The 12,932-nt window shown below is 39.8% G+C and overlaps 1 protein-coding gene across 2 annotated transcripts in view; it reads left to right on the top strand.

Annotated features, from left to right (window-relative positions):
* Positions 1 to 12,932, top strand: part of PTPRO (protein tyrosine phosphatase receptor type O) — a 152,077-nt gene that overhangs the window by 77,814 nt on the left and 61,331 nt on the right. For both annotated transcript variants that reach the window (XM_050323351.1, XM_050323350.1), the window contains exon 2: positions 5,994 to 6,267. In XM_050323351.1, coding sequence (XP_050179308.1) covers positions 5,994 to 6,267 — 274 coding nt within the window. The remainder of the gene's footprint in view (positions 1 to 5,993; positions 6,268 to 12,932) is intronic.

Here is a 12,932-nt window from a genome sequence, read left to right as displayed (position 1 = left end):
CATATGTACAACTCTGATCATTTTACATTTATTCAGGTAGAAATTTATTCTTGCTCTTCTCTGAAAGACAGAGAACAAGTGTTGACTGGAAAAGGGACAGTTTGGTAGAATGAAGGGAATTGATGAAGCAATGTGATATGTTTTCTGTGCCCTTTTTTGTTTTCTGTTATTCACAAACAGGCTCAAGAGGGAAGATGCATTTTAATTAAAGCATGTGATTTAACTGACATGTTTGGGTACATCCACAAGGGATGGCTAAAATTTAATTACAGGCACTCTGTAAAGGTCTGTAATGAGGAAGGGAACCAAATTCATATATTTATTCAGCAGAATTATCTTTTCTGATATAATTTTAGTAGTAGGGAGAAGATAAAAATCTAGAGTGGAGAGAAACCAAACTATATCTGGCTGGGTGTGAAATAACGTTGTATTTGGGGTGTACATGTGTAGTCAGAATCAATAATTCAAACTACAATCAAACTTCAAATCTGTGAAGTTCTAATCTAGTTTTAAACTTTTTCAGCATCACTGTCTCTGAATGTCTGTGCTTGGGCTTTGCCCTCTCCAGTTAGCAGTAGAAAGATGGGATAGGAGTTTATCATTAGCAATAATTTATTAAATATTGGATGTGTTAATAATGTGATACATAAACGATATCAGCCTTACTGAAATCAACATTCTGGCATTTGCTTAATGCTGTTGTAGTACCAGTTGATTGTGTGAAGAAATATTTCCTTTCAGACTATTAATTTCAGAATGACAGCAAAACATGGTGGACTGTACATACCATAATGATGTTTGCATAAAAGAAAACACCCTCATATTCTGCATTTGTGGGTAGAAATGGGAAAAATACCTATCCCTTTAAAACTGTCTCTTAGAGCAATGAAATGTTGAAGCTCATTTATAAAATATGACTAACAGATTGTTATTACTGGCTTCTTGAGACTGAGAATAGCAACAGTGCTGAGGACACTATTCGTAGAGCAGAATGCCAGAAGTGATATGTTAACCTGAATCACAAATCATGAATTATTGAGAACTGCTGCTTTTGCTATCTTTTCACTTGTTAAAATATTCGGTTTTGCATGGAAAATCTTGAATATATGGGTTTGCATTTCTCCCATGGAATATTTCTTCTAAAGACTATTTATTAAGGGATGTTCTCTACACAACCTATGGAGATGTGTAGATAAAAACAAAAGCCCCAGAAATAAATACCCTTCTTTTCAAGAATGTTACAAGGCTGTAACATCTTTGTTCAGATTCTTGAAGACCATTTCAAACAATCCTTTCTTCTTGCAGCTGGCACTCAAGTCTACGACTGCTCCAGAATTCACTGCAACATGTGGAAAGCTTAGGATGTACTCCCTAAATTCTGTAAGGATGTTTTTGCCTAAACTGTAGGGTCTAATGATAAGATAAGAGCTAGCAGTTCCAAAGAAACACATTTTGCCGTGCTATTTATTTCTTAGGTACTTTCTGTGGAGGTACCACTGCAAGAGGCCAAGATCATGAAATCCATCTTGGTTGTAAGGCTTGGACTCACTGCACCCAGTGATAGAGGACTGCAGGAATGTTGCCAGGCTGGGACCTTTGGCTTTCAGTGCACTTTCAAAAGTAATTCAGATCTCAGACGAATCCACAGGTACTCTGTCTGAAAAGGTCATCCTGGCTCTTAGTCATTCCATTTCAGTACCTAAAATCAAGTAAGATGAATCGTGGTGAGAATGAATCATCATATGATTTAGAATGAAATTAACATTATTGGCCACCAGAAGAAAATACATGAGTGTAGTAGAATCACTCACAAAATAATCAGTATTTCCAACACAACCAAGAGATGGATATAGTGTTCAATATTGTCTTGTAGTACTTACATTGATGTTATTTTTGTCCAGCATTATACAGTAGGTTATTATAACGGTGCCTAAGAAGTAGATCCTCATAGCTTTGGGGCTTTCAGATGCCCACTCTGAAAACACTGTGATGTTGCAGGACTTACTCTGTAAGAGCTGACAAAAGTCAGATTTGTTCAGGATTTTAGTTCCACTTGTTTACCATTAGATAATGTGATGCAGTCACCAGTACTTTAATTTTACAGAGCTGATGAGCAGCGACAGCTCCTCTTAAAGTCAGCAGAACATGTAACTACTTGCACTTCTGGTAATTGGGTTCTGGCACAATGTGTTTCACAGTGAGACATTTAAAAGCTAGAGTACTTAAAATTAGTAGTTTTGCAACTTTGATCTCTTCCTCATTCTGTTAAAAGGAAATGAACTGAGGATATAGAATTCTGAAAAGAGAACTCTGAGCTCTGCTGCACACCATTTGTTTTCTTATTACTCTTTGAATATTGTTTATTTGACATATTGTATACCTCCTTGACACCCTTTCCTTTTTTTTTTTTTTTTCACTGAGACCTGGTTATTGGCTGGAAATTCCACTAGCATGACTCATCCCTGAGCTGAAAATTACTGTGAACAGGCATCACATTGTGGGATTTACTCCTTCCCCCCTTTTTTAGTTTCTAAGTACTTTATCATGGCACGAGCTTGTAATAATAAACTAGGAAGGAAGTAGGAGCTAATCATTTGGTTCTGAATGCACAAGCCCTGCCAAATTTCCCCACAGGCATGAAACAGCCGCTCAAGCTGTGACACCAGCAAATTAAATCCTGGAGGTAGCTGACCAGAAGTAATGAAATGTGTATTTACCATACTGATGCTGTCAGTCTTAAGACACACTGGCTTTACAATCTAGTTAAGTGGGGCACGTTTGTCACTTCCAGCGGTGCTTAGAAAAAATACTCAGTTTTCTTCCTATCCTTCCTTTCAAGCTCAGTTCTGTATGGTAACCCTCACCTTGTACAACATGGAAAACAGGATGACCAGAATGGTCTGTTCTTTTAAAACACTGCCAAAGTGAAATTCAAATCCCAAAGGAGATTTCATCTTATGACATGTTAATTGCCAAGTCTTTTTATTCATCCCTTATCTACCACTTCATTCTATAATCCAAACCTTAGAGATAAAGTTAATTGATAAGAGCTCTTTCAAGAGTCTATGGCTAATAAGCAACAGATGCCCCCCACAAATCATGTGTCCCATGCATGTAGCAGTTTAAAACCCTGTGAGCATAGAGTGATGTGGAAGAGGGACATGTAATCACTGAAAAGGTACCACTCAAGAGAGGGATGCTTTATGCAGGTAGGCACAGGCATGGGATGGACGAGGCATGCAGCTACTAAAGAGATGTCACTCAAAAAAAATGCCTGTATATCATGGCAGTAGAGGTTCAAGAGCATCTGGACATAGAGGAGGGAAGTTATTTTACAATCCCCACATGCTTAAGGTCATAAAGGACTCAGAAAAATTTATTTACTCCAGTCAGGTATTGTCACAGGTAAACACAGCATATGTCTGAGAGGCATTCTATGCCAACTGTGTGAGGACTATTCAAGAAGGTTAGTGAATCATTTGTTGAATGGTATTTGTTGTGGATTCACAAAAAAGTTGAGAGGGGAAAAAAGGAAAGCACAGTCTTCCACATGGTTAATACAATACTCATGGAAAAATCAAAAAATAAAATCACAACCCATATGAGCCCTTTCTGAAAGCATGTAATTATATCTTAGGAATGTCTATGACTGTGCAATTATATGCTTAATTTCCAGCTGTACTTGACTAACATCACAAATTATTTATAATACAACCAAGTATAAGGAACTTACTTTGAACTGTTTGCTGCATATATAGATTTGTTTGGCACTTTTGACTGTCTCTTCATAGTCAGGTAGGCACGTTGAGTGTGATTCAGTGGCAAGGCAGAGGGAAGGCCACAGTAATTTTAGAGATAACACCATTATTTTTCCTCTAGTGAAGCACTCAAATGCAAGTCTATGAAAGGTCAAAACCAATAGACTTCTATGGGATTACACATGCATTTCAAGCTTAATATGTAGAAATAACCTTGCTGAATCCTTGCTGGTCTTCCAAGACAACCTTGGTTTCTGGGATACAATAACACAGTAAGCCAATTCTTTTGTGGCTTTCTTTTGCTATTTTCCCACATCAGGAGGGCTGAAGTAAGATTCATTCCATGTTTCCTCAGTGCACAGAAAACAGGGATGAGGGAGGATAAGAGAACCTCTACTTGTTTTTTACCAGATCTAAACATGTTTGAATCTGTGTGAATCAAAATGCTAGACTGGGATTTTAGGCAAAATACAACTTGAACTGTGGTGTTTTGATCTACTCAAGGGTCAGCCTGCTGAAGTCAGGTGAGGCTGAGGAGAACACATGGAAGCTTTTACATAATTGTCATCTTACATTGTAAACTTCTTGGAGCAATTGCTCTGCCATCTGTCAAAAATTACCCAGGCTTCTACACCAAAATATTCTTTCATTGATAGCATTGGCTTATATAATTTTAACAACTTAAAAGTAGTTTTTAAAAAGACTAATCAAAGCAAACCTCAAATCAGCAACTGAAGCTGCATTGCCTCTCTTTGTAATCGAAGGGTTGAAGCTGTTTAGATGAGTTTTCCTGTTTGAGCTGGACTGATTATATACTTGTTGCCTTGTTCTCATGTTGGATCAGGTGATTGCGTTTGCTTAGGTCCTTTTTCTCAAGTCTGTACTTTTACCTGTAGGATGATATTGCCTTAGGTACACTGCAAATGTCAAAGGCCAATGATAATAACATAAATATATGAAAAGATGGAACTACTGTTGTTTGAGATCTTACACTCCTAGAACCAATGCTTTGTTCTTGGTGGGGGGTTTTTGTTGTTGTTGCTGGGGTTTTCTTTGAATGCCAGTAGTTGTCAACACCATATGTGTGATTTCAAAATAGGGATCCTGGCTGCTGCAGCATAAATCCCAGAAAGATTATTCTCCTGGAAGAATCCCCACTAAACAAAACTAAGATAAGACAGGAGGTAGCCAGGCTGCTGGAATTACCTCTGAAGGAAGTATATAGCTTTTTGGTAGAGGAAGAACTTGACTGAATAAGTAAGTTGCAAACTAACCATGGTTGCTCACCCTGCACAGAGAGTTCAGCCTGTGAAGATGAAGGAGAAAGAGTTACTATAGAATTGGGAACTGAAAATATCTGATATTGCAGTTTTCACAAGGGGTAAAAAAAATTTAAGGAGCAGTGGGGTCTGATAAACAAAAAAGCAACTCTTGAACTTTTCCTTCTCATTAATTACCATGAATCTGTTTTGAAATTCCAGTAGAGAACAAGTACTTCTCCTGATAGCTGGTTTGAAATTAATAAAAGGGAAAGGGTTTTCAGCTGTCAATGACCTAACATGCTCATGATACATGAAAACAAGGTTAAATTGCTCCTTTCTCTCTACTACTAATAAAAGAAATATTGAAAATGAAATGCTGTAGCTTAGGAAATGAAAAGTGCCAGCCAAAACTATGGACATAGTGCTGTGAGCTTCTTATCATCTGGTACTTGTTGGAATGGGCATATTTGGAAAAGCTTAGTCAGTGCCAAGAATTATTCTTCAGTTGTAGGCGTTCAGAATAAATTGCATTGAGGAATATATGATCCCATTTCTGCATGATAAAGGAGTCTTGATTTAATAATCTCTTTTTCAGGATTCAAATGACTTTGAGACTTTATTGGAAATCCTCTTGTGCTGATACCCTTTTCAGTCTCATCCTTCTTCTGCTCTACTTCACCTTCTGTCAGAAAAGAATGACAGGGGCTTTGTTGCTCAGAATGTAAGGAATGGACTATCCAGAGCATCAGAAAGCACATGGGAGAATCCAGCTTATGCTACAGAGAGGCTGGCCTGATAATCAAGTGCCTGTGTACTGTGAAATAATTGCTAGGATTTTGTATAAACTCTCTTACGGAATATAAAATGTAACTTTATTGTAAATATAATATGAGTATCTTATGATCTTATAGAAAATGTGTGAAAGCAAAATAATTTATTTTACTTCAGCAAACTCTTTATTCTTGTCTTATAGAATACAGAACCTTTCCAAGTTACCGTCCGAGAAGACAATTGTATCGTTGTCTCCCTGGAAGCATCTGATGTGGTGAACTCGTCCTCTGTATATGTTGTGAAGATAGCTGGGGAATCCAAGAACTACTTTTTCCAATTTGAAGAATTCAATAGCACTTTACCTGCCCCTGTTGTTTTTAATGCCAAATACCATGGCCTATATTACATAGTAACTCTGTTGGTAGTGAACTCAAATATGGTTTCCAAGTCAGCAAGATCAATCACTGTGTTAACCAGTAAGTAACACCTTCCTCTTTTTTTCTTCTGTTTCGTGTTTGGTTTTTTTGGGGGGGGGGATGGGGAGGCTATTCTCCAGAAGTTCTTCTTGCGGAGAAGGTTGGGTGAGTTTGTGGGGTTTTTTTCCATAGATCCTGATTGTGTGTAGGATGCATCCCTGTGTGAGAATAGTAGGGAAGGTAACTTGAGAAGGTTGAGTGAAAATTCACTGGGCAAGAAGAAAGGAATGCCTTTAGGTTTCCCCTGGCTGCCCCTTCCTGAACACTGAGGTGTAACATACTGAAATAGTGTGATGGATGAACCTCCTTTTCAGATTTTCATCCTGAATACTTTGAACCAGGAGTTCCAAAAATCTAGTAAAAGGCATGAAGAGTGTTAACTGACATTTCAATGTAAAGCACTCCTGTTATATGGTGAAGTTTATTCTGCTTTAAATACTGTTCTTTTATTGCTAATATGTTGAAGCAATACTAAAAGTCATGGAAATGATGTGTTTCTAGCCAGTGCAGCTGGAGGTATTTGTGACGGAGACCATATTTGTAGTAGCTTAGCTCTTACTACCTCCAGGTACATTGTTCATGAGGGAGATGTGGGATTTTGTTTGCTCTGTCATCATGCAAAGCAGCATAGATTTCTGTGTGATTCCAGCTGTGTTTCTGGCTCTGAGATTGCTCCAGAACTGTTTCCATTTGCCAGCGTGAAAACACCTTTGTAGAATATAAAATGATTTCTTCATCTGGAAAATGACAAAAATGTATTTGGATGGAGCAAGACCAGTTTGGGGTTTTTTTTGCTAAATGGCACCTTGGAATCTGTGGGTAGTTTTAGTTGGCTTACAGCTGGACTATGACTATGATTTTTTTGCACCTCTATTGTTCTATCAATGAGGAAACATCATCCACTGTAATAGCATTCAAAACCTATTAAAATAGGCTCTTATGGTATTGAGTGTGCCTGAAATTTAGGACTAACAAGATTTTACATCACCTCTATATTCTTCAGCATTCCTTTGTGTGGTAAAGTTGTACAATGATGAGGACAACCATGAAGAACACCATGGGAAAAATATCATGTTGTTGGGTAATGAAAGTCTTAAGGCATATGTGCAAAAACATCTGAGCCTAGTGAACAACTTCAGGGTTCAAAGGCAGCCTGAATATCCTCTTCTTTGACTGCTGTAACCTTGCATACAAAGGAGTAGTTCTAATCCAATTTCCAATTTTATATTTATTTCCTTCCAAGAATATAGTGGAAGCATCCCGTGTCACATACAACTGAAAAAAGAGGCTCAGTATGCATTTTTAGCAGGTTTTGAATGCTGCATTTGCAGTTGTGCAACAGGGCTCTGCTCTTTGATTTCCAGAGCCCACAAAGGTCTCTGGTAGCAGGGGAAGTGTGATCCAAGATGGCAGATGGTGTACATGCTCCTGGCAGGGAATCTCTGAGGGAAGAAGGAAGCTGACCAAAGCCAGCCCCAGACTTCACATTTCTGGTTCGGGGGATTTCCTCAAGGTGTTCCTGAAAAAGCGTGAGGCTGACGGCTCCCATGTCACTCTCCTTCCTCCACATCTTGATGGTGTCCTTCCCGATGGAAAGGAGCCCACCCTTTTCACCACCTGTCTTATGAGGATGTGCTGGCAGCATCTTGGGGTTTCCTGCTGTGGCCTCTGCTGCTCAGCCAGACCTTTGAAGGACCAGTGATTTTGGCAGTCAGCCAGCACTGCTTGTGGAATTCATGTAACAAAAAGGGAACAATAGATTTCTCTGGTTTTGTCTCAACAGAAAAACAACCAGGTTCATGGAAAAGGAAACACATTCCTGCAGGCAGCACTGAAGGATGCTTTACTGAGCACTAAAAGTAAATTGTGAGCTTTGGAAGGGAAAGGGTCCAATCTCCTGTGTAATATTTTCTGTTGGGTAGACTGATGAGTGTAGCTCTCATGTAGCAGCCTCTGCTACTAAGAAAGTTCATCTTTTGGAGCACAAGGCTACAGCGATGAGAGTAAATTTGGAATGAAAAGACAGTGTGGCAGGGTGGGCTTTTTAAGGTATTTCAATATCTTTCAGCTTTTGAGAAGAGATCTTAAAACTCCTGTAGTGACCACTGGCTTCTCCTACAAAAATTCGTGAGGTGACAGTTGATTTGGGTTTTATTTTCCTCTTATTGTTATTGTCCACTGCCTGTTTTACATTATTTTGTGACTATTAAGTAACTTGATCTTTTTGGCAGACAGTAATTAGGATAGTTTCATATTTTTCTTCATGCCATATGCTCTCTCAGCCTGTTTAGCATTCTTGTTTTATTTTAACTATGCTAAGACATAAAACTATCTAATTTATTCCATCTATATCTTACTCATGAAATAATGGCATATTGCTGCTAACTTCTATGACCAAATTAATTCCTGTTTGAAGTTCATTGATATCAGGAGAGCTTTACCAGTGGCAGATTGGCCCCATTCATTATGCTGCCACAGAATAAATCAAGCAGGATAGCCAGTGATGCCAATGTGGTTATTCCCAAGGCTGTACTTTGATTTTCACAACAGTTTTCTGGGATCTTCTGATGTCTGCAGAGAAAACCATGCAGGGAGATGCAGTCTTTCAACTTGGCCATATACTGGAGATCTGAGCAGTGTGTATTCAAATTGAGCACGTCAAAACAAGACCAAGGTCCTTCAAAGACACTGGCTGCTTAAAAATCCGGTGAGAGTCATGAAAGACCTCTCCTTTCTGATGTTATATCTTGATGGCATTTCCTTTCTCCTATTCTCATCTCTTAGCAATATGCTGCATCTAAGCAAATTGGCAAGAAATGACTAAGTCTCTTCTTGGGTTGAAACATTTGAAGAGAAGACTCCATTTGAGTAAGAGAAGACTTATATTACACCTAAAGATTTCTGGCCAGAAAAGCTTTTAAAAGCTAACAATAATTTATACATTATGTCTGTGCACATATAGATATACATGTGTAACTATAAATACATATATGTGTGCATAAATATGGAGATATAAAATATAAAATAACATTATATAAATATACATATAACATAGAATTATAGTATCATTTTGATTAGAAAAGACCTCTAAGATCAACGAGTCCAACCAGTAACCTACCACTGTCCTACTAGCTCATGTCCTCAAGTGCCACATCCACATGTTTTTTGAACACTTCCAGGGGCAGTGACTGGACCACTTCCTGGGTCGGCCTATTCTAATGCCTGACCACCCTTTCAGTGAAGTTTTTCCTGATATCTCATCTAAACCTCCCCTGGTGCACTATTTTCTTTTGTTCCATTAGTTGTTACCTGGGAGAAGAGACTGACCCCCATCTCATTACACCCTCCCACCCTCCTTTCAGGAAGTTGTAGAGAGTGATAAAGTCTCCCCCTTGAGCCTTCTCTCTAGGCTAAACAACCCCTGCTCCCTCAGCTGTTAACCATCGGACTTGTGTTCCAGACCCTTCACCAGCTTCATTTTCCTTCTCTGGACTCGCTCAGCACCTCAATGTGTTTATTGTAGAGAGGGGTAAAAACTGAAAACAAGGTTTTAGATGCAGCCTCACCAGTGCTGATTACAGGAGCATGATCACTGCCCTAGTCCTGCTGGAAGCACTATTTCTGATCCAAGCCAGGATGCCATGTTTGGGATTGCCTCGACCGAAGTAAGCATCTTGCACTTGGACTTGTTGAACTTCATAAAGTTCTTATGGGCCCACTTCTAGAGTGTGTCCAGATCCCTCTGGAGGGCATCCCTTCATTCTGTTGTGTCACTGCAGACTTGCTGACAGTGGACTCGATCTCACTGTCTTATGTCACTGATAAAGGTCTAACAGAGCACCAGTCTCAAGAGCCCTGGGGGACATCACTTGTCACTGGCCTCCAGCTGGACATAGAGCCATTGACCACAGCTCTCTGGCAGCGTCCAGCCAGCCACTTGCTTATCCACCAAATAGTCCACCATTCAAATCCACCATATCTCTTCAGTTTAGAGGTAAGGATGTCATGTGATACCATGTTAATCAAATCACCACAAACTGTAGGCTCCTCGTTTAGGTTCTGTAGTCCAGATTGCTGTGTTGCAAAGGATATTTGTTGCAATGTGTCTTATCAGAGCCTGTCATAGGTTTACTTGTTCTAAAAACCAACTGGGGAATTTTTCTTTCCCCTGTATCACTGTGAGAGAAAAATGTTGAACAAGGGAGGGTAGCTTGGCTAGGGTAATTCACATGCACAAAAGAACCAGCGAGCAGACTCACATTCCAAGCTGATGGCCCTCAGAAGACTGGGAGGAGACGGGGTGAGGAGCTTTTTTTCTCTCTACCAAGAAATGGCAGGCACTTCACTTTTGCCTTGACTCAGGGAGGGTGTTTGTGGGGAGGTGGTTCCAAAGTTTTTGTTTTTAACCAGTTCATCTGGCTGCTTCTGGCCCTGGTTCTCCTGCACCCTGTTCTACCCCCAGCCTGGACTTGCTCAGATTTCATCGGAGAGGCTTGGTCCTTCTGCGAAGGAACATTTGGGGGAGGAGATCACACTTTCCCTCCTCCACTCCTGTGCTGGCAGCAGCTTGTGCCCATTGAGGAGGGGGGCGGGAGTCCCAGCCGGAGCCAGTCGCCAACAGTGTGAGACTGTGGGAAGAGCCCTCTCTTCTCCCCCTTTACCCTTTCCCTTCTCGGTGGGGGGTTTGATCTCCATTTTCGGCTTCTCCCTCACACCAGGGCCCCCACGCTGCGACCGCCAGAGCCCAACAGCACCCCCTGCCGGCCAGCACAGAGCACCTGCAGGGTCTGCGCCCCAGAGACCAAACAGCACCCCCTACTGGCCATGGTTAGAATTACACCAAAAGGCGGAAAGTACTGGAATTGTTTCCTTTTTGAAGGGGATTTGTTCTGCCAATACACAGATATCCTTTAATAAAGGGCTGTTATTTTTTCCTTTCTCCATACTTCCTCAGTTGGGCCTCTTAATTTCATATTTACAATTGCTTAGAGGGAGGAGCTTGGTCTTTCTCATAACTCATCCTCCTTAGCAAAACATTGCAGTCTCATTAAACTGAGAAAGAGCCCAAGGGTTTTCTCAGCTTGAGCACAGCCCTTGCATTGCTCCTTGTGCTGTGACATAAGAAGGGTGACATGAACAGACCATGTGTCTTCAGCTCTTTGATAGGAAACCAGTAACATGGAATTTGAACACAAAATAGCACCTTTTTTTCTTATTCTGTAGCAAAGCTGCGTTCAGCAAATTGGGCTCAGTACTTTACTGAAGGAGAACACCTGAAACCCTGACTACTTTTTAAAGGTCCCTGTGATGACTTTCACAAGAACAGTAATGTGAATCACAACCATCCTGTTCAGATTCCTAAGAGTGCAATTGTATTGTGCCTATCAAAGTGACTTTCTTTGCAGTCTTCAGTCTGGACAATGTTAAAAGTACTTCTGGTATCTAACACAACTATTTCAAACCTACTTTCCTCTGCTGTTGGACCTTTGGCATTTCAAGGCAAGTGAAGTAATTCCAAAATTTTTATTATTCATTTAGTGTGTTCCAATATTTGAAGGAAACTTCCATGTTATTGCTAATTGATTTCAAAGTAGTTTATGAGAGAAATAAAGAGCATGTCTGTAAAATCAGTGACTGAAATTCTCACTCATCCTCTATTTTTTTATGGAGCCCTGTTTTAATCTTCCCAGGGTGACTCATACCCATATAGCCTCCATTTTTTTTTTTTTTCAAATTCAGTGTCAACTTTTCTTTTTATTGTGAAGAAAAAAATGTTTGTAGATTTGAAGGAATGGGGGAAGCAGTCAACTGAAAACCTATGGTGTGCTGTAGGAAAAACGTATCTCTGCTGGGAATTGGAGAAATCAGGATCTGAGGATCTCTGATGGTGCTTAAGAGCAGCTCTGCCTGACTTTTATTTTAGCTGATAATTTGGAGTTTTGAGTGGTAAATGTCTCATTGTTTCAAAGGCTCATGATTCCTTACATAGATCTCTGTAAAATACATTCCCTTTAGGGAGAGTTCTGCCTCAGTGTCTTCTACAGAAAATATTCTCCTCAAGAGACTAACAGGCCTGGTGCTTGGGCCTCTGATCTTCAGCTCTCAGAAAGTAATTGGTATTAGACTTAGTTAATACTCAGTTGTCGCTGTGCCAGATGCTGCAGGAGGTGATTCAGCAGGTCGAATCCTTTCCTCTGGCTTGTTAATGGATCAGCGTTGTTGTTGAACTAGGAGCTTCAGAGGTTGGTTGCTTTTTCTTTCTCAAAGAATGACATGAAACATCTTTAAAAAGGCTGGTTATCTGTGGCAACCCTAATTTTGAAATGTAACTCATAATAGCATCTAGGTCCATTAATACTCAGATTTGTCTAGCAAATAAATCATGTTATCCTCTTTTTAAGGTCAAAAAACATCTTTATCAGAATCAAAGAAACAGAAAGAACTGCAACCGTATGATTTCCTGCTGTAATTTCCATTGTAAGGATGATCTAAACGACTGCCCTCAATCTGTTCAAGAACAATAGATATGCCTTTGCTCTTGTGATAACATTATTTTTTAGTTTTATGTCATCTTTTTATTTATCATCCTATGTGGCCACGTAGAAATTACACTATATTCCATCGTCGTTCAGATTTTCACTTACATTCCCTTCCATAAGCAATAG

Source organism: Myiozetetes cayanensis, unplaced genomic scaffold, assembly GCF_022539395.1.
Source record: "Myiozetetes cayanensis isolate MyiCay16 unplaced genomic scaffold, myiCay2020 scf3, whole genome shotgun sequence".
Classification (NCBI taxonomy): domain Eukaryota; kingdom Metazoa; phylum Chordata; class Aves; order Passeriformes; family Tyrannidae; genus Myiozetetes; species Myiozetetes cayanensis.
The sequence above is the reverse complement of the archived record's forward strand: the minus strand, read 5'-3'. Positions and strand labels throughout refer to the sequence as shown.